The following is a 22,944-nucleotide window of genomic DNA, read 5'->3' as shown; positions in this document are numbered from 1 at the left end:
TTTGACCTAGTGACCTACTTTCACATTTCTGTAGCTACAACCTTCAAATTTGGACCACATGCATAGTTTTGTGCACTTGAAAAAACTTTGACCTTGATTTTGACCTAGTGACCTACTTTCACATTTTGAAGGTACAGGTATCAAATTTGGACCATATGCATAGTTCCGTGTTTCAAAATGAAATTTGACATTGATTTTGACCTAGTGACCTACTTTCACATTTTTGAAGGTACAGTCTTCAAATTTGGACCACATGCATAGTTTTGTGTTCTGAAATTAAATTTGACCTTGATTTTGACCCAGTGACCTACTTTCTCATTTCTCAAGCTACAGCCTTCAAATTTGGACCACATGCATGGTTTTATGTACCGAAACAAACTTTGACCTTTACATTGACCTAGTGACCTACTTTCACATTTTTGAAGGTACAAGCTTCAAATTTGGACCACATGCATAGTTCTGTATTCTGAAATAAAACTTGACCTTGATTTTGACCTAGTGACCTACTTTCACATTTCTCAAGCTACAGCCTTCAAATTTGGACCACATGCATATTTTTGTGTACGGAAATGAACTTTGACCTTAAGATTGACCTAGTGACCTACTTTCACATTTCTGTAGCTACAGGCCTCAAATTTAGACCACTTGCGTAGGATTGTGTACCGAAACAAACTTTGACCCTGACATTGACCTAGTGACCTACTTTCACATTTTTGAAGGTACAGGCTTCAGATTTGGACCACATGCATAGATTTGTGTTCTGAAGTGAAATTTGACCCTTGATTTTGACCTAGTGACCTACTTACACATTTCTCAAGCTAAGCCTTAAATTTCGGACCACTTGCATAGTTTTGTGTACCGAATTAAACTTTGACCTTAAGATTGATCTAGTGACCTACTTTCACATTTCTCGAGCTACAGCTTTCGAGTTTGGACCACATGCACAGTGTTGTGTACGGAAATGAAATTTGACCTTGAGCTAGTCAGTAAGTCTTGAAATTTGGAACACTCAAAAATGGCACTTGGTGGGCGCCAAGATCACTCTGTGATCTCTTGTAATTGTATTTCCTATATTTCATCCAACTGTATAGAATATATTGATTAGATATTCCATAAGTGGAGTAGCAAGAGCTACTTTCAGGCTATAAAGTGATAAAAGGTCTCAAGAAAACTTGCTGTTCATATTTACTTAGTGGTATCTAAATAACAGTTTTATATTTACAATATAATGGAAAGGTCATGTCTACTATTTCTATAAATGGCTGGCTTTTGAATTTATAGAACAGGACAAGGCCGTAGGCCCCAAGTTCTGTCTCCAGGTCAGGCCCATTGGTCCCCGCGAGTTCTGTTTCTATGTCAGAGTATAGACACTTGTAGAGTTCCATCCCTAGTCACATTTGTTGATCCCCAAGTTCTATCTGTGGGTCACTACATTCAGTTTTGGGTCAGATCTGTTCGTTCATTTCCAAGTCAGATCTAAGGATCGCAGTTACATTTCTAGGCCAGATCCATGGATCCTTAAATAATATGCCTATGTCAGATCCACAGGTCTCAGAGTACCATCCCCATGCCAGATCCTTGGGGTCCCAAGAACCATTCAGAGTGTTGGATCTTATGGTTCCTGAGTACCATCCCTGTGTAAGATCTGTGTGTCCCAGAGTGCCATCCCTAGGTATTAGATCTGTGGGTCCCTGAGTACCATCCCAAGGTCATATCTGCGGTTCCCCGAGTACCATCCTGAAGTCAGATTTGTGTGTCCCTGGTTTTGCTCCCATACACATTCAAATGGAAACCCACATTCCCCATGTATGCTGTAGTTTTAGGATGCATACTTTATTTCATTGTACTATATCATTTTTTAAAGTAAAAATCTGTAACATTATTAAATTAGCGAATTATGTAACTTCTTTTAATTAATACAGTCTACTGACTTACAGCAATTGAATGTGCTAGTGCCTTTGTGTAAGAAACATAACAGAAATGCTATGTGGTAGGCAGCAGAAATTAAGGTATTGTTTCTCTGGAATGTAACTTACTGTAATTCCCCTGTCATTACCAATATTACAGACATAACATGCAAACATTGAAGACATCCAGTTGCAAACTGAAGTGGAACTCCATATAATAAAACACGGGTCCTGGTGGAGTATTCCGCTGTTATTGCAATAATATTGTCTCATATATTCCACCTCATATATTCAGTGCTGATTACCTCCAATATATATTTCATGCTGATTGTCTGATTAATTAAATACAGGGGTGTGCTAATTCTCTATTCCTGCCTGTAGTACTGAAGCTAGTAGGTAACATAAAACTTCGTTTTAACATGTTTAAAGGGACTGGCCTCCAGATCGTTCAACAACAAAAAAAATTTTTTTTTACATAATTATCTGAAAATAAATGCTATATTTCTTAAGAAGGCTTTAAAACCTAATTACTGACGAACTATATGTTCTGGAAACATATGAAAATTTGCTGTTTTTACTACTTTTTACGATGAAAATCGAAAAGCGTTTAGGCTTTACTCCAGGTAAACTGTCTCGTTTATAAATATCTGTATTTTGAAGGCATAAATCACTAATTCCACTAGAGCGCTATACTTTTAGGTTACAACGGGAAAATGTTTTTATTGCCACTGCGGTCCAGGGTTCGATTGCCAAGGTGGTCATCTTTTTTTCTTGATTTGGAATTTTTAAAATATTTTAGAAACAAAAACTCATATTCTTCTGTTCATAATATGACCAAACTTCAGTTTGAAAGAAAGATTATTTTTAGCCAAATCTGGAGGTCAGTGCCTTTAATGTACAAACTTGCTTATTAGAAGTCAACACTATGTCTTGTAGGCTCAGAGATATTGCTATGCATTTGAATTCATTATATAACAAGAGCACCGCCTTGCGGGTGCTGACGCTCATCTGATTTTTTTTGTATAATAGAAATATTGTTATACCCATGATTTTCTAAGTCTAAAAAGGGCCATCATTCTTGCAAAAAGCAGGATAGAGTTATGTTTCTTGATGTACAGTGTCCACTTATGATTGTGAAAAACTGTTGCAAGTTTTAAAGCAATAGCTTTGATAGTTTATGAGAAAAGTTGCCTTAAACATAATACTCAACCAAGAAAATGATTTTCTAAGTCCAAAAGGGGCAATAATTATTGCAAAAAGGAGGATGGAGTTATGTTGCTTGCTGTACAGGGTCAGCTTATGATGGTGAACAAGTGTTGCAAGTTTCAAAGCAATAGCTTTGATAGTTTAAGAGAAAAAGTTGACCTAAACATAAAACTTAACCAAAAATCTGATATTTTCTAAGTCCAAAAGGGGCCATAAATCTTGCAAAAAGCAGGATGGAGTTATGTTTCTTGCTGTACAGGGTCAGCTTATGATGGTGGACAAGTGTTGCAAGTTTTAAAGCAATAGCTTTGATAGTTTAGGATAAAAGCTGACCTAAACATAAAACTTAACCAAGAAAACTGATTTTCTAAGTCCAAAAGGGGCAATAATTCTTGCAAAAAGCAAGATGGAGTTATGTTTCTTGATGTACAGGGTCTGCTTATGATGGTGAACAAGTATTCCAAGTTTCAAAGCAATAGCTTTGATAGTTTAGGAGAAAAGTTGACCTAAACATAAAACTTAACCAAGAAATCTGATATTTTCTAAGTACAAAAGGGGCCATAAATCTTGCAAAAAGCAAGATGGAGTTATGTTTCTTGCTATACAGGGTCAGCTTATGATGGTGAACAAGTCTTCCAAGTTTCAAAGCAATAGCTTTGATAGTTTAGGAGAAAAGCTGACCTAAACATAAAACTTAACCAGGCAACGCCGACGCAGACGCCGACGCCGACGCCGACACCGACGCCGACGCCGACAACCGCTCAAGTGATGACAATAACTCATCATTTTTTTTCAAAAAATCAGATGAGCTAAAAAGGGTATTTATATATAATATATTGTAAGTTTTTAATTAGTAGCTAGTATTTTTCTAGATGAAAGGAAAGTGTTCACACGGTGGGTCTGTATTTCCACTCCTTTTTAGCTCATCTGATTTTTTGAAAAAAAATGATGAGTTATTGTCATCACTTGAGCGGTTGTCGGCGTCGGCGTCGGCGTTGCCTGGTTAAGTTTTATGTTTAGGTCAGCTTTTATCCTAAACTATCAAAGCTATTGCTTTGAAACTTGGAATACTTGTTCACCATCATAAGCTGACCCTGTATAGCAAGAAACATAACTCCATCTTGCTTTTTGCAAGATTTATGGCCCCTTTTGTACTTAGAAAATATCAGATTTCTTGGTTAAGTTTTATGTTTAGGTCAACTTTTCTCCTAAACTATCAAAGCTATTGCTTTGAAACTTGGAATACTTGTTCACCGTCATAAGCAGACCCTGTACATCAAGAAACATAACTCCATCTTGCTTTTTGCAAGAATTATTGCCCCTTTTGGACTTAGAAAATCAGTTTTCTTGGTTAAGTTTTATGTTTAGGTCAGCTTTTATCCTAAACTATCAAAGCTATTGCTTTAAAACTTGCAACACTTGTTCACCATCATAGGCTGACCCTGTACAGCAAGAAACATAACTCCATCCTGCTTTTTGCAAGATTTATGGCCCCTTTTGGACTTAGAAAATATCAGATTTCTTGGTTAAGTTTTATGTTTAGGTAAACTTTTTCTCTTAAACTATCAAAGCTATTGCTTTGAAACTTGCAACACTTGTTCACCATCATAAGCTGACCCTGTACAGCAAGCAACATAACTCCATCCTGCTTTTTGCAATAATTATTGCCCCTTTTGGACTTAGAAAAATCATTTTCTTGGTTGAATATTATGTTTAAGTCAACTTTTCTCATAAACTATCAAAGCTATTGCTTTAAAACTTGCAACAGTTTTTCACCATCATAAGTGGACACTGAACATCAAGAAACATAACTCTATCCTGCTTTTTGCAAGAATGATGGCCCTTTTTAGACTTAGAAAATCATGGGTAGGACAATATTTCTATTATACAAAAAAAATCAGATGAGCGTCAGCACCCGCAAGGCGGTGCTCTTGTTTAATACTTTAAAGTCATGTGATAATCAATGTTTTGTTCTATTCCAGTGTACATCTGCAAACTTCAGCAAGAACCGAAGGAAAAGGCAATTCAGGAACTTTTGATACACCTTCCATTACTACACTCGGGAAACACAAAAGCCAAAAATGAGTACCTTAACCTTATACCCCATATCCTCTCTCATTCCATTGAAAATGGCGTCTTTATTGAAGAAAGTCGTCAGTTGTTGTCTTACTCTCTCATACATCCTGCCATTACATGTGAAGAAAGGTCAAAGTTCAACATGTGGCTGGGCCACTTGGACGAACGATTCAGTAATAGTCAGTTTCATTCACCTTCACAACAAACTCAAGGTCAGCCTGACAATCTTCAAGGTCAGGTGCCTTTTTCACATCAGCCGGAGAGCGGGAACTCGTTACGGACTCATGTGACTCTAGCAAAGACAAATTCTATAGGAAATGCACAGATAAATGGATGGAATAGCAGTGTATTTCAGTCTAGTGAATCACTGAACTTGAATGGCCTTGATGGACAAGGTCAGACCGGTAGTCATGGCAATATCCATGGTAACGGAAGGGTTCAACCTGGGCAGCACTTGCAGACAAGTGTAGGCGGTGTATCTGGTCATATGCCGCTGCAGGCGACCCTGTCAGCCCCACCTAACTTCAATACCATAGTGCCACCAACATCACTTACATGTAAGTATTAGAATATAATACTGCTTCACTGTTGGTAATACAGAAATCTTGCATTTGTTTATTTTCAATCACTCAGTACTAAAATGTACAGAAATTAACAACATGACATATATTTAATATTGTCATGGTACAGGACTTGAATATTAAAATGGGGAGATGTGTTGTTGGCCAGGTAGATCATGCAGTCAGTAGAGTATATGAACGGTACTCTTAGGCCTCAGGTTTGAGTCCCGGTCAGGCTGAAAATTTTTCTCACCCAGTGGGGTGTTTAGGTGGCCAGATAGCTCAGTCGGTAGAGTAACAGAACAGTAGTTCAAGGTCTCTGGTTTGAGTCCAGGTCTGGCTGCACATTATTCTCACCCTTTGACAATATTGTCCCAAAGAACTGAAATTGATGCTGAATAACATTGCCATAGGTTTGAATAAAGTATTTTTGTTGTTATGACAATATTACACAACGCAGTTCGGACGGCATAGTACAGTAATGTGAATATTGTTGATGGAAAAGATCAGTCTACAAAGGTCTGGAGAGTTAGAATCTTTTTGCGAACAAGATTTGATTTCGTGACTTACCCGTCCTCATTCATTGTATTGCCATGATACAGCAAGCTAATTAAATGGTGTTCCGGTTTCTATATAAAGATTACTATATTTGATTTCATGACGAGAGAGTCATGAAACTGTCTCAGATCGTGACTAGGGTAGAAGATCTAAAGGTTAATCAATGTGTTGAAAACATTCAAATATATTTTCTGCTATTTTCATTTGTTTACCCAGTCCTTGTGAAGTTAATCTTCTTTATAGTGAAGGTATTACTGTGTATATACAGGTCAATCAACGGTCATAAAACCACTAAATCCCATCATGATTTCAAAATATTTATTGATCTCTGGTTAAATAACAAAATGATTTTGACATTTTATAGCCTTGAGAATAAAATATTAATCCATTGTAAGGCAGTTATATTATATAGGTCACAGGTCACGCTAGTCTAGTGTATTTACCATACTTTTTATTTGTTTATAACATACAGCCTTAAAAATAAGTAAATTAGGCATATATAAAGAATTATTTCAGTACTTTTTAAGGTATCAAAGGGAAACGATTCCAGTTAGAGAACTTCTGTCTTGTTTGTCTAAGTTCACAGACTTCTGAGGCTGAATAGGCTAAAAATCTGCAATTTTTGAGGAGAAAAACAGAAAATTGTGCCAATGTTATCACTTTACTGGGGTAAGAAATTGAATTTAGTGAACATTGCCTTCAAAGAAAAGCCAGTTGTAAGTGCATTTTGGTGACCTTGTATTTCATAGAAAATGAATACTGTGTCTCACACATGAGCTTAACAGGTTATTACATTGCTAATTGACTTGTGAGCCTGCCAATTACCTGCTACTCAATGGGGCATACATTACTGTCATATTACATTATGAGCTGGCTTGATTACCAATGCAGGCATTGAATCCCTTAGTGGATGTAGAATAACATTCTGTAGTTACTATTTTGAACAGTTAATAAGTATTGTTTTATGACTGTCGGCTGTTGTTTTTTTACAATCTCAGCAGATACTTTAGTTGAAATTACTGTCATTAACATTCAGGTTAGATGTTACCAATATTTTGTCAGTCAGTATATATCCAAAAACGAAAAAGAAATTTTTGCATAAAGAAAATGAATCTGTTTGACTGTAGCCTGTTTCCCTATTAGCTGAACTATTTGAAGAATAGCACTCGCCCATTTGTCTGCATCACCGTCTGATGTTGTTTTGGTATGTAAGCTGGTATCTCAGTAACCACTTAACATCCTTCTCCAGTGTGATCAGACATTCACTGCACAGGTTCTATTTCGCTTTTTAAACTTTAGCTTGTCTGATTTTTAGCTCATCTGATTTTTTGGAAAAAAATGATGAGTTATTGTCATCACTTGAGCGGTTGTCGGCGTCGGCGTCGGCGTCTGCGTCGGCGTTGCCTGGTTAAGTTTTATGTTTAGGTCAGCTTTTCTCCTAAACTATCAAAGCTATTGCTTTGAAACTTGGAATACTTGTTCACCATCATAAGCTGACCCTGTATAGCAAGAAACATAACTCCATCTTGATTTTTGCAAGATTTATGGCCCCTTTTGTACTTAGAAAATATCAGATTTCTTGGTTAAGTTTTATGTTTAGGTCAACTTCTCTCCTAAACTATCAAAGCTATTGCTTTGAAACTTGGAATACTTGTTCACCATCATAAGCAGACCCTGTACATCAAGTAACATAACTCCATCTTGCTTTTTGCAAGAATTATTGCCCCATTTGGACTTAGAAAATCAGTTTTCTTGGTTAAGTTTTATGTTTAGGTCAGCTTTTCTCCTAAACTGTCAAAGCTATTGCTTTAAAACTTGCAACACTTGTTCACCATCATAAGTTGACCCTGTACAGCAAGAGACATAACTCCATCCTGCTTTTTGCAAGATTTATGGCCCTTTTTAGCTCATCTGATTTTTTGAAAAAAAATGATGAGTTATTGTCATCACTTGAGCGGTTGTCGGCGTCGGCGTCTGCGTCGGCGTTGCCTGGTTAAGTTTTATGTTTAGGTCAGCTTTTCTCCTAAACTATCAAAGCTATTGCTTTGAAACTTGGAATACTTGTTCACCATCATAAGCTGACCCTGTATAGCAAGAAACATAACTCCATCTTGCTTTTTGCAAGATTTATGGCCCCTTTTGTACTTAGAAAATATCAGATTTCTTGGTTAAGTTTTATGTTTAGGTCAACTTTTCTCCTAAACTATCAAAGCTATTGCTTTGAAACTTGGAATACTTGTTCACCATCATAAGCTGACCCTGTATAGCAAGAAACATAACTCCATCTTGATTTTTGCAAGATTTATGGCCCCTTTTGTACTTAGAAAATATCAGATTTCTTGGTTAAGTTTTATGTTTAGGTCAACTTCTCTCCTAAACTATCAAAGCTATTGCTTTGGAACTTGGAATACTTGTTCACCATCATAAGCAGACCCTGTACATCAAGTAACATAACTCCATCTTGCTTTTTGCAAGAATTATTGCCCCATTTGGACTTAGAAAATCAGTTTTCTTGGTTAAGTTTTATGTTTAGGTCAGCTTTTCTCCTAAACTGTCAAAGCTATTGCTTTAAAACTTGCAACACTTGTTCACCATCATAAGTTGACCCTGTACAGCAAGAGACATAACTCCATCCTGCTTTTTGCAAGATTTATGGCCCTTTTTAGCTCATCTGATTTTTTGAAAAAAAATGATGAGTTATTGTCATCACTTGAGCGGTTGTCGGCGTCGGCGTCTGCGTCGGCGTTGCCTGGTTAAGTTTTATGTTTAGGTCAGCTTTTCTCCTAAACTATCAAAGCTATTGCTTTGAAACTTGGAATACTTGTTCACCATCATAAGCTGACCCTGTATAGCAAGAAACATAACTCCATCTTGATTTTTGCAAGATTTATGGCCCCTTTTGTACTTAGAAAATATCAGATTTCTTGGTTAAGTTTTATGTTTAGGTCAACTTTTCTCCTAAACTATCAAAGCTATTGCTTTGAAACTTGGAATACTTGTTCACCATCATAAGCAGACCCTGTACATCAAGAAACATAACTCCATCTTGCTTTTTGCAAGAATTATTGCCCCTTTTGGACTTAGAAAATCAGTTTTCTTGGTTAAGTTTTATGTTTAGGTCAGCTTTTCTCCTAAACTGTCAAAGCTATTGCTTTAAAACTTGCAACACTTGTTCACCATCATAAGTTGACCCTGTACAGCAAGAAACATGACTCCATCCTGATTTTTGCAAGATTTATGGCCCCTTTTGGACTTAGAAAATATCAGATTTCTTGGTTAAGTTTTATGTTTAGGTCAACTTTTTCTCTTAAACTATCAAAGCTATTGCTTTGAAACTTGCAACTCTTGTTCACCATCATAAGCTGACCCTGTACAGCAAGCAACATAACTCCATCCTGCTTTTTGCAATAATTATTGCCCCTTTTGGACTTAGAAAATCATTTTCTTGGTTGAGTATTATGTTTAAGTCAACTTTTCTCATAAACTATCAAAGCTATTGCTTTAAAACTTGCAACAGTTTTTCACCATCATAAGTGGACACTGAACATCAAGAAACATAACTCTATCCTGCTTTTTGCAAGAATGATGGCCCTTTTTAGACTTAGAAAATCATGGGTAGGACAATATTTCTATTACACAAAAAAAAAATCAGATGAGCGTCAGCACCCGCAAGGCGGTGCTCTTGTTGGACTTAGAAAATATCAGATTTCTTGGTTAAGTTTTATGTTTAGGTCAACTTTTTCTCTTAAACTGTCAAAGCTATTGCTTTGAAACTTGCAACACTTGTTCACCATCATAAGCTGACCCTGTACAGCAAGCAACATAACTCCATCCTGCTTTTTGCAATAATTATTGCCCCTTTTGGACTTAGAAAATCATTTTCTTGGTTGAGTATTATGTTTAAGTCAACTTTTCTCATAAACTATCAAAGCTATTGCTTTAAAACTTGCAACAGTTTTTCACCATCATAAGTGGACACTGAACATCAAGAAACATAACTCTATCCTGCTTTTTGCAAGAATGATGGCCCTTTTTAGACTTAGAAAATCATGGGTAGGACAATATTTCTATTACACAAAAAAAAATCAGATGAGCGTCAGCACCCGCAAGGCGGTGCTCTTGTTAAAAAAAGTATTGTTGTCACTTGATGTCAACGTTGTAACTTTTTTAATGACAAGGCTTTTGAAAGAAACGTACTTAGAACTATTGAAATGATGTCATGAATATGCATAATATTAATATGATTGAATCATATGCAAATATTAATTATCTCTACAGTGATTACAGCATAAAAATACATTATTGTCCCAACAGTATAAATGTGCATAAATATCCTTGTAATGATTGTAACATGAATATGCATAATTATTCCTACAGTGACTGTATCATGAATATGCATAATTATCCCTAAAACATATATAACATGAATATGCATAATTATTCCCACAGTGACTGTATCATGAATATACATAATTATCTCTAAAACATATAACATGAATATGGATAATTATTCCTGCAGTGGTCGTATCATGAATATGCATGTAATAATTATTCCTACAGTGATTGTATCATGAATATGCATATAATAATTATTTCTACAGTGATTGTATCATGAATGCATAATTATCCCTACACGCTGTAATGTGTAAGCATACAGCTCATACATGTCATGTTGATATGCTGAAGTATATATGTTCATATTGTAATAGGTGCAAATTATAAGACATACAGTATAGTATAGCAATTTGATTTATTTTTCATTGTCTCAGATTAAAGAATAGGGACACTTTGCCAAATGTTAGAGCAGTAGATATGTCACCAAAGACTATCATACCAAAAGCACTTCTATATTCATTGACTCCCCATAGTTTGGCTGTCCCCAATTTAAAAAAGATCTGGCCATCTTCTTCCGTGAGTGTTCATGACCCTCTCTAGAACATCCGGGCTTCTAAACTGGAGGTCGTCTTAGAGTTCAGTCCCTTTGCCATAACTCTTCTTAGTCCTAAAATCAAGTAAATCTTGTGTTAGAATCATAAGTAACTGTTGAGTTACTTACTAAAAACTTGTAAAGCTACTGTTTGATATACCTAATCCATAAAAGGGTTTATTTTGTTTTGCAACATCAGATACATATAGAAGTATAGGTCATTCTAATCAGCTGGTTGTAGGAAGATCTTTTTTGATTTTTAAATGTCAATTTTGTGACCAGAAATGATTTTTTTTAAAAACATTTTGGTCTTGAAGCGGCTGAAATTTTCAAATGGAAATACCCCATCAAAATTGTACGAGATTTATATAGCGCCCTTTTCATGATAAACACGTTCAAAGGCACTTTACATAATACAAAGGCAGTAACTCAGGAAGTCAAATTCATCCTCTACTAGTACAGACATGGAGCAATCTGACCAGATGGACAGAGTGAGACAAAGCCCTTAGAACAGAGAGAGAGAGAAATCCATTTAGATACAGGCCTGTCCGGCTAACTTAGCCTAGCTCTTTATGAATAGACAGTCTGGTTCTTTATCGTGCCAGGTGTATAGCACCGATACATGCATTTAGCTTTCTTTCTTGAAAAGTGCCAGTACTAGCCTCTTAGATAGGTGGGAGACACTCAAGAGCATCTAATAAATTTCCAGTGCCTGGACCGGGATTTAACTCTGGACCTCTGAATTGACAGTCAAGCATTTTACCACTAGACCAATGGACCAACTGTATTGGCACCCTTGAAGTTATTTAGAATGGTGTTTGAATGGTTTTGTCTCATATTTAAAGAGAAATCAGGGAAAAAAACTTGTTACTGATCAAACTATGTTTTAAATATGTTCATGAACATGCACATTTGACAAGTAGTCAATAGTTGGTTGTAAAAGCTCATAAGAACACAGTGTCATAGTTGGTTGTAAAAGCTGGTAAGAGCTTATGTTTATGTCACTCAAATCTTATTTTAAGTAGGCTTAAACATTCAAATTTATTTTAACTTTTTTTAAGGATCTGGAAACCAGTGATCTAAAATAAGCCTAGTTTTAGCAGTAGTTTGAGCCTGACTGCCCTACTCCCTCATAACTACTATTGAGATAAAATACATTAATGGCCGCACTTTATTGCCCTGTACTTAAGCAGATTAAAGTAGGTATTAAGAGATACAATTCACCTGTAAATACCTAGGGTAAATATTAAGACAACTAATCATGTGTACTTGCCAGACTGGACAAATAAATCACCATTAAAATCTTGTGTGGACTGTCTATATAAAGTAGATCTGACGCATATGGTCACGATTTTAGAAACTGGATAGCTTGTACAACTAGTTTCATAGCTCTACAATGTTTGCATAAATAGGTTAATGTACACTTTACCCTTACAGCACTGCTATGTGTTGGTTCCTGCTTTCATTTGATAAGGAAATATGAGATACTGTGACAATAGATGTTTTACATCATGTCTTATAAAGCCAGAGATTATTTCTTTTGTTAGACAGTTTGTGTTATTTTCTTATTTATTTGATTGCAGCGGTTAGTCAACAAAACCAGCCTGCACCATCACAGCCAGCCTCCCATCATGCACCTTTACGACGAATGCATTCGTTCGCTCCACCAAACACTCTGCCTATCAACACATCCTCTGTCTCAGAGTGGCTAAAATCTAATGACGCCCATCTCATCCAGGGTCCTGGTCGGCCCGGTTCTGTCCTCTCTGACCATGCTCCATTGTCTCCACAGAGCAGCACAGCATCATCGGGGAGCGGGAGCGACGAACACAGGGAAGATGGTCCCCATCCTGTGAGAAATACATTTATGGAGGAAGGTAGTGGCATGCGAGGTAAATATAAAAATTTTAGTACTGAGTAGTACTGTGTAAAGATACAATTTTGTTATAGTTTTTTGTTCCTTAATACAAGCAGTACTATAGTGTAAAAGTTCTATATGGAACTTTTGGCATATGATGTGACAGATAATGTGGAAAAACTGTTCTAAGTCTGAATCAGATCTATTTAGTTATAACAGAGACAGGATGAAACTGCATCAAAACTTCAAAGTAAAAAGGGGGCATAATTCATGAAATGGTGCAAAAGTTGTGGCCCTTAGGTGATGGATCAATCAAATCCTTTAAGTAATATTCATATGAGGAAGACATCCTGCTGGCTAAAGGAAGGTCGGTGGTTCCACCCATTTGCCTGCCTTTGATGAAATAATGTACGAGGGGCACCTGAGGTTTCCTCTACCATCAAAGCTGGAACATCACCATATGACCTCTAATTGTGTTGATGCAACATTAAACCCAACCAAAAAAGTAATTATGCTGGATGACTGTTTTTCAAGTTGATAGTGCTTTATTTTAGAAATGGATTGAAAGGAGCCCCCTCATAGGAAGGTTGCATATACAATGGAAGCAAGCCTCGCTCCCACTTAAGTACTTATCATTAGTGGCAACATTTGTGGTTGATTTAAAAGTTTGAATATTTCTAGCCAGTGATAACAAAGAAAGAAAACTGTAATCAATTTAATTACAAATTGCATATTTTAGTTATTTATCCGCAGATGTTATCTCGCCAGTCAGTACATAGTTGATAGTAACCTTTGAGGATTTTGCCAATTAATTCATGTTGTATGTACGCAAATAATTTCTACACTGCCACGAGTGGTGGTGTTTTCGGAATGGTCTCTGTCAGCCCGTCCATCCGTAACATTTTGTGTCTGCTGTGTATCTCCTAAACCCCTTGAAGGATTTTCATGAAACGTTAGTCAAATGATCACCTCATCAAGACGATGTGCAGAACTCTGAGTCAGCCATGTCGGCTCAAGGTCAAGGTCACAACTCAAGGTCAAAGGTTCATGTCCGCTCTGTATCTCCTAAATCCCTCGAAGGATAATCATGAAACTTGAGTGAAATGATCACCTCATCAAGACAATGTTCAGAACCCATGGGTCAGCCATGTCGACTCAAGGTCAAGGTCACAACTCAAGGTCAAAGGTTTGAGCCTTCCATTTCGTACCCTCTCTGTATCTACTAAACCCCTTGAAGGATAATCATGAAACTTGGGCCAAATGATCACCTTATCAAGGCGATGTGCAGAACTCATGAGTCAGCCATGTTGGCACAATTCAAGGTCAAAGGTTTGAGCCTTCAAGTTTGTGTCTGCTCTATATCTCCTAAACCAGTTTAAGGATTTTCATGAAACTTGGGTCAAATGATCACCTCATCAAGACAATGTGCAGAATTCATGAGTCAGCCATGTCCGCTCAAGGTCAAGGTCACATCTCTGGGTCAAATGTTTGAGCCTTCCATTTTGTGTGCGCTCTGTATCTCCTAAACCCCTTGAAGGAATTTCAAGAAATTTTGGTCAAATGATCACCTCATCAAGACGATGTGCAGAACTCACTAGTCAGCCATGTCAGCTTAAGGTCAAGGTCACAACTCTAAGTCAAATGTTTGAGCCTTCCATTTTGTATCCGCTCTGTATCTCCTTAACCCCTTGAAGGATTTTCATGAAACTCGGGGTCATTTGATCACATCAGCAAGACGATGTACAGAACTCATTAGTCAGCCATGTTGTCTCAAGGCCACAATTCAAGGTCAAAGGTTTGAGCTTTCCATTTTATGTATCTCCTAAACCCTTTGAAGGATTTTGATATGACTTTGCTGTAATATTGCCATTATCAAGACAATATGCAGAATTCAAAATTCACCCCTGCCAGCTTAAGGTCAAGGTCACAACTCGAATGTTTAATGCTTCCACTCAATACCATCAACCCTTTCACTATCCATAACAGTGGTGGGGGGATATAGCTGTCTTTCAGACTGCCTTGTATTTATTAGATGTGCCAGAATAATATTTTGATGTAGTTGCTGGGTATGTGTTGACGTTTTTAACAGTCTTGATAGTTAGCTTATATTTGGCGAGATTACAGTGTGTAATTCCTCATTTAATCATATCATATCTACAAACTGGGGAGAGAAAAAGACACAATGTCATGACTTTGTCAACTTTAATACTAAATTAATCATTTGGGTTTTACCATGACAAGTAGTAAAGTAAATCCGATGTAGGTCTTACAACTTTGATAGTAATAAAGTTAAATCAATATGCTTGTTATTTTGCCACCTACATTATTTACAGAGGTAATGATTAAGAATGTAATCATTGTTGCCTAGGGACAGAACTTGTGTTTAAAGTGACGGACAGACGTTAGTTAATTACTCACCTCAATTAGTGTAACATACACAAGATGTTTACCCATTACCCCCCCCCCCCCATTTTCCCCACAAGATTGACAAAGTAAAATACTTTTAATTTATAGGTTCACTGTAATGGTTTTTATTTATTTTTTATTTTTTGTACATTTTCAATGATCAATAAAAAGGTTATGTTTGTTGTGCAAAGTTCATTTACCTTAAGATATATTATGTAGTCCAGTTTTTTAAAAGTCAATGTCAAATATTGAACTAGACCAATAAATGGGTAATTCTTACTCAGGCGTGACAGACAAGTGTTATAATAATTGAATTGAGAATCATCCTTGCTGATGACTTTTTTCGACATGATTTAGCTTTTGTGTCACATGACATCAAAAGGGAGTATTTGCTGTACTGGGGACTCGCTGTATTGATCACCCATTGAGCTCTGTCTTGTTTTGTTTGTAGAACATTGGTTTAAAAAGATTCATGAGTCCATAAGTGGTTAATATTCAAACAAAGTAGTTAATACCAAAGGACAGAAATGTTATGACTGTCTTCTATCTGTCTACTTTGTCTGCGGTGATGACCATTACCGGTATACGTCTGCGTGTTAGTGTAACACGTGTAAATAAAAGAAAAGTTTTATGCCGCTGAAAAATCAAAATGCCAAAAGAAAGATTAGCGATTGTTTTGTTAGGCCAACAGCGTCTCAGCAGGAGAACATAGATTTGAATTTTAACTGACAAGAGTGCACCAAGTTCCAGTCATGATGCTGATTTGGACCAAATAGACACCGATAATGGTCTCTAGTTGAGATAGTATGATACCAGTTGTATTATAATACTCATCTGACAGAGGATGTAGAGCAGTAAAATTATGAGATTTGGTCAGTTAATTTTAGTTTAAAATAAATGGTCAAATTCTTAACCTTTAGACATACTTCTTTGGAAATTCCCCCTGTCCCCATTTTTCACAGATCCCCCCTATTTTTTAGCTTGACTATTCATAGAATAGTAGAGCTATTGGACTCGCCCATGCGTCGGCGTCCGCGTCCGCGTCCCGTCCCGATTTGGTTAAGTTTTTGTATGTAAGCTGGTATCTCAGCAACCACTTGTGGGAATGGATTGAAACTTCACACACTTATTCACTGTGATAAACTGACTTACACTGCACAGGTTCCATAACTCTGTTTTGCTTTTTTACAAAATTATGTCCCTTTTTTGACTTAGAAATTTTTGGTTAAGGTTTTGTATGTAAGCTGGTATCTCAGTAACCACTTGTGGGAATGGATTGAAACTTCACACACTTATTTACTGTGATAAACTGACTTACATTGCACAGGTTCCATAACTCTATTTTGCTTTTTTACAAAATTATGCCCCTTTTTCGACTTAGAATTTTTTGGTTAAGGTTTTGTATTTAAGCTGGTATCTCAGTACTCACTAATGGGAATGGATTGAAACTTCACACACTTGTTCACTGTCATGATCTGACATGCACAAAGCAGGTCCCATAACTTTATTTTGCTTTTTTACAAAATTATGCCCCTTTTTCAACATAGAAATTTTTGGTTAAGTTTTTGTATGTAAGTTCGTATCTCAGTATCCACTAATGGGAAAGGATTGAAACTTCACACACTAGTTCACTGTCATGATATGACATGCAGTGCAAAGGATCAATAACTCAACTTTGCATTTTACAAAATTATGCCCCTTTTTCAACTTAGGAGTTTTTGGGTTAAATTCTTAAATGTAAGCTGGTATCTCAGTACCCACTAATGGGAATGGATTGAAACTTCATACACTTGTCCACTGTCATGAGCTGATAAGCACTTTGCAGGTTCCATAACCCTATTTTACTTTTTTACTAAATTATGCCCCTTTTTCGACTTTCTTATTCATTCAAGCGACAAGGCTGTTAAATAGTTGAGCGTTGCTGTCCTCCGACAGCTCTTGTTCTGAGTAGGCCCCCTATTTTCCGAATCCTAGATGCAACACTGATTCTATCTCACAAATTTATTCAAATTTTAGAATTATTCTAATTTTAGAAATAGCAAACTTTCAGTCCTTTGAAAACTCTGATTTTATGATATTTGAAAGCTCCTCACAAAATTGACGAAAGGGGACATTTAAGAAAATTAGGATCATTTCAGTAGTCTGTTGACTCAGGTGAGTGATATGGGCCAGTTTTACTTTCAGGTTTAAAATGCACTTGTTTACTTACTTTAAATATAATAACTTTATATAAAAAATGCATATATTAAGAAGTTATTGAAACTGTTCAACACTGCTGAGTTTTGCAATTAAAACATGTTTTAATTGTATACTTAAATATGATATATGATTGTTGCTTGAAACCTTGTCACTTCATTTCTTTATTAAGTATTTGTATCAGTGTACAGTGTGAGATATATAAAGTACTTGATACTTGAGAGTTTTTCAATACATTTACCATAAACATTAAGCCCATTGTTGAATAGCTATCTATATCCATGATAGAAATGATAAAGGAATAAAAATAAGTCATGCACATACCCTTAGTTTGAGCTAAAATATGACAGTGTTAAAACTCCATTTAATGGTTTAATACTGTTTTTCATATGATATGAACAAGTCCTTTTTATGTCAAGCACCCTTGATATGAAATGCAGCTGGAAATAGATAATGAAATAACATTGTGTTTTTCAGATGTAAACGTCCTCAGATTGCAAAAGTATGCCTATCTTTTCCAGCAAATGACATAATATTGTGTATTTCAGATGTTCCTCTATGGCTAAACAGCTTCAGATTACACAAGTATGCTTATCTGTTCCAACAAATGACATAATATTGTGTATTTCAGATGTTCCTCTATGGCTAAACAGCTTCAGATTACACAAGTATGCTTATCTGTTCCAACAAATGACATAATATTGTGTACAGTAAACCTCGCTTATAAGGAACAGCTTGGGACCTCTAAAAATTGTTCTTTATAACCGAGGTTCCTTAAATCCGTATAGCGAACTAGTTCCTTGTAACCGAGGTTTGTATAACGAACACCGGATGTATAGCGAACACTATGACTGACGTTTGATAAGGGCTATTTGTTCACACTCCGGGCTGATCTTGAATCTTTATGTGAGAAAGTTGCGTTTCTACTACCGGTCCTTTCCTGGAGAGATGTAAGGCAAACTGCCTGCATGTGTATGACTGAAATAGAGTTGAAAATGCGGCGTTATAAACCGAAACCAAGCCAAAATGTTCGTCGGTAAGAATGACCGTAACTTATGTTTTAATTTTTTTTTGTCGGTTATTTCTATCTTCTTTTTAGAGAGCGTTACACGGTGACTATATGTTGCAGTTATACTCCCCTTACTTTGCTAGACTGCATGTTAATTTTTTATTACAAAAATATTAAATTAGACTACCCATTAAAATTTAAAAGTAGGGTGTTTATGACATAGTGTATTACGACTACACAACGCCGTCATACATACGGATTATTTAAAGTGTAAATTATACCTATATTTTTGCTGTTGTTCATTTTAGCACCTGCTATAATTTTTACAACTGGAAATATGGTAAACTGGACTGTTTGTCATTGTTAATTACGTATAATTAGCATATTTATTTAGGATAGATTGCCGTGACCGTGACTGAATTTCGTTCACTATGATCAATATGAAATACTTAATACATGTAGTTCTTGAACATAATCTTGAGTAAATATAATTCTACTATCGTCTAGTATTTGGTGATTTGATGTTATTATATATTTTCTTTTTATCGTATCCGTGAATTAACAAACTAAATATCATAGAAATGAAATAATTTGTGTTTATCCATGTGCATGAAAGCGCGTGAAAGTGACGACGTTACTCTGACATCATCAGCGATTCTCCTGTTTATTTCCGATTTTCAATAATTTTTATTCTTTTTATATCCGTTCGCTATAACCGAGGGGTTTTCCATTGAATTTCTTACTTTGGGACTGAAAAAAAGTGTTCCTTATAACCGAGTGTTCCTTATAACCGAGTTCCCTATAACCGAGGATTTTTACATTGAATAAAGAAGGAATTAGATCGGGGAATTGAAAACTGTTCCTTATAACCGAGTGTTCCTTATATCCGAGTTCCTTATAAGTGAGGTTTACTGTATTTCAGATGTTCCTCTATGGCTAAACAGCTTCAGATTACACAAGTATGCTTATCTGTTCCAACAAATGACATAATATTGTGTATTTCAGATGTTCCTCTATGGCTAAATAGCTTCAGATTACACAAGTATGCTTATCTGTTCCAACAAATGACATAATATTGTGTATTTCAGATGTTCCTCTATGGCTAAACAGCTTCAGATTACACAAGTATGCTTATCTGTTCCAACAAATGACATAATATTGTGTATTTCAGATGTTCCTCTATGGCTAAATAGCTTCAGATTACACAAGTATGCTTATCTGTTCCAACAAATGACATAATATTGTGTATTTCAAATGTTCCTCAATGGCTAAAGAGTCACAACTTACAGAAATATGCCTACCTGTTCCAGCAAATGACATAATATTGTATATTTCAGATGTTCCTCTGTTGCTACAGAGCCTCAGATTACACAAGTATGCCTACCTGTTCCAACAAATGACATAATATTGTGTATTCCAGATCCTACCTTTTCCAACAAATGACATGATATTGTGTATTCCAGATCCTATCTTTACCAACAAATGACATGATATTGTGTATTCCAGATCCTATCTGTTCCAACAAATGACATAATATTGTGTATTCCAGATCCTACCTTTTCCAACAAATGACATGATATTGTGTATTTCAGATGTTCCTCTATGGCTAAAGAGCTTCAGATTACACAAGTATGCCTACCTTTACCAACAAATGACATAATATTGTGTATTTCATATCCTACCTTTTCCAACAAAAGACATAATATTGTGTATTTCAGATGTACCTCTATTGCTAAAGAGCTTCAGATTACACATGTATGCCTACCTTTTCCAACAAATGACATATTATTGTGTATTTCAGATGTACCTCTATGGCTAAAGAGCTTCAGATTACACAAGTATGCCTATCTTTACCAACAAATGACATACTATTGTGTATTTCAGATGTTCCTCTATGGCTAAAGAGCTTCAGATTACACAAGTATGCCTATCTTTACCAACAAATGACATAATATTGTGTATTTCAGATGTACCTCTATGGCTAAAGAGCCTCAGGTTACACAAGTATGCCTACCTGTTCCAACAAATGACATATGAAGATATGATGAGTATCAGAGAAGACTGGCTTACTCACCAGGTATGTTCTTATTTTGTCAGTTACTGGTAGTATATTTGTGGGAGACTGTTAAGAGTAAATATTCCTCTAACATCACAGGCCAGGTTTCTGTATCTTGGAATATCACACAGTGACATTTCTTAGCAATACTAAATAGGAAAAATTGTGTGTAACTAATTTACTATTCATGAAATACCATCATTAGTTTAACAGGCAAGCAGTGATAAATTATTCACAAGATCTGGCTGTGCAACTTGCAATATAATTACATCTCCCAGAAAATGTTTTTGATTTTGTTATTGAGAGATGTGTATAATTCCAACCTATAGGTAGTTTCTGCCTCAAGAGGCCTTCTGTTAAAATGAAATATCACATGTTAAAATGAAAAATCACATATTTATGCTACCTGTGCTGTTTATATGTAAAATTTGTGGTTTGAGTTACCAGTATAGTTTATGTAACCTGTGTTGTTGGTGTCACGAGGATGGTTTGACAACTCTTGTTTCACCTCCATGATTGTTGGTGGTTTATGCTACATTTACAAGTATGGTTTGGGACCCCAGTATAGTATATGATTCCTGTATAGTTTATGACACCTGAATGGGTTATGACACTTGTGTTGTTTATGCTACAAGTATGGTTTATGACATCTGTATAGTTTATGACACCTGAATTTGTGTTGTTTATTCTACCAGTATGGTTTATGACACTGACACTTGTATGCCTATGGTTAACAACACTTGCTTGGTTTATGGCATCTGTATGTGCCTCCAGAAGCGCGTATAATCATTGCTTAGATGGTCAAATTACAAGCTAATTAAGAGCTTATTGTCTTAAAAAAAAAACTTGCCATTTTACCGGAGTGGATATGCCACCTTTGTGGTGTTTGTCACGTGTATAATATATTATGCCACATAAAATGCAATATGTAATGCCACAGTTGTATTTATGCCCCCCTTTGAAAAAGGAGGGGTATATTGTTTTGCAGATGTCGGTCGGTCTGTCTGTCGGTCGGAATGTAGACCAATCCGTTTCCGGATGATAACTCAAGAACGCTTGGGCCTAGGATCATGAAAGTTGATAGGGAGGTTGGTCATCACCAGCAGATGACCCCTATTGATTTTGAGGTCTGTATGTCAAAGGTCAAGGTCACAGTGACCCTGAATAGTAAAACGGTTTCCGGATGATAACTCAAGAACACTTGGGCCTAGGATCATGAAAGTTGATAGGGAGGTTGGTAATGACCAGCAGATGACCCCTATTGATTTTGAGGTCAGTATGTTAAAGGTCAAGGTCACAGTGACCCTGAACAGTAAAACGGTTTCCGGATGATAACTCAAGAACACTTGGGCCTAGGATCATGAAAGTTGATAGGGAGGTTGGTAATGACCAGCAGATGACCCCTATTGATTTTGAAGTCGGTATGTTAAAGGTCAAGGTCACAGTGACCCTGAACAGTAAAACGGTTTCCGGATGATAACTCAAGAACACTTTGGCCTAGGATCATGAAAGTTGATAGGGAGGTTGTTAATGACCAGCAGATGACCCCTATTGATTTTAAGGTCAGTATGTTAAAGGTCAAGGTCACAGTGACCCTGAACAGTAAAACGGTTTCCGGATGATAACTCAAGAACGCTTAGGCATAGGGTCACTAAAGTTGATAGGGAGGTTGGTAATGACCAGCAGATGACCCCTATTGATTTTGAGGTCAGTATGTCACAGGTCAAGGTCACAGTGACCAGGAACAGTAAAATGGTTTTCAGGCAATAACTCAAGAACGCTTGGGCCTAGTGTCAGGAAAATTGATAGTTAGGTTGGTCATGACCAGCAGATGACCCCTATTGATTTTGAGGTCATTAGGTCAAAGGTCAAGGTTACATTGGCCAGGAACAGTTAAATGGTTTCTGATCTTCTTGTCCAAAACCATAGGGCCTAGGGCTTTGATATTTGGTTTGTAGCAAAATCTAGTGGTCCTCTACCAAGATTGTTCAGATTATTTCCCTAGGGTCAAATATGGCCCCACCCCAAGGGTCACATGGTTTATATAGACTTATATAGGAAAAAACTTGGAAAAACCTCTTGTCCAAAACCACATGGCCTAGGGCTTTGATATTTTGTATATGACATCATCTAGTGGTCCTCTACTAAGATTTTTCAAATTATTCCCCTAGGGTCAAATATGGCT

The 22,944-nt window shown here is 36.4% G+C and overlaps 1 protein-coding gene across 4 annotated transcripts in view; it reads left to right on the top strand.

Moving 5' to 3' along the window:
• Positions 1 to 22,944, top strand: part of LOC123528759 (protein Smaug homolog 1-like) — a 68,232-nt gene that overhangs the window by 23,312 nt on the left and 21,976 nt on the right. For all 4 annotated transcript variants that reach the window (XM_045308751.2, XM_045308733.2, XM_045308760.2 and 1 more), the window contains exons 3-5: positions 5,096 to 5,746; positions 12,818 to 13,126; positions 20,671 to 20,780. In XM_045308751.2, coding sequence (XP_045164686.1) covers positions 5,096 to 5,746; positions 12,818 to 13,126; positions 20,671 to 20,780 — 1,070 coding nt within the window. The remainder of the gene's footprint in view (positions 1 to 5,095; positions 5,747 to 12,817; positions 13,127 to 20,670; positions 20,781 to 22,944) is intronic.

This window comes from Mercenaria mercenaria, chromosome 1 (assembly GCF_021730395.1).
Source record: "Mercenaria mercenaria strain notata chromosome 1, MADL_Memer_1, whole genome shotgun sequence".
Classification (NCBI taxonomy): domain Eukaryota; kingdom Metazoa; phylum Mollusca; class Bivalvia; order Venerida; family Veneridae; genus Mercenaria; species Mercenaria mercenaria.
This window is presented reverse-complemented; position numbering and strand designations above follow the sequence as displayed.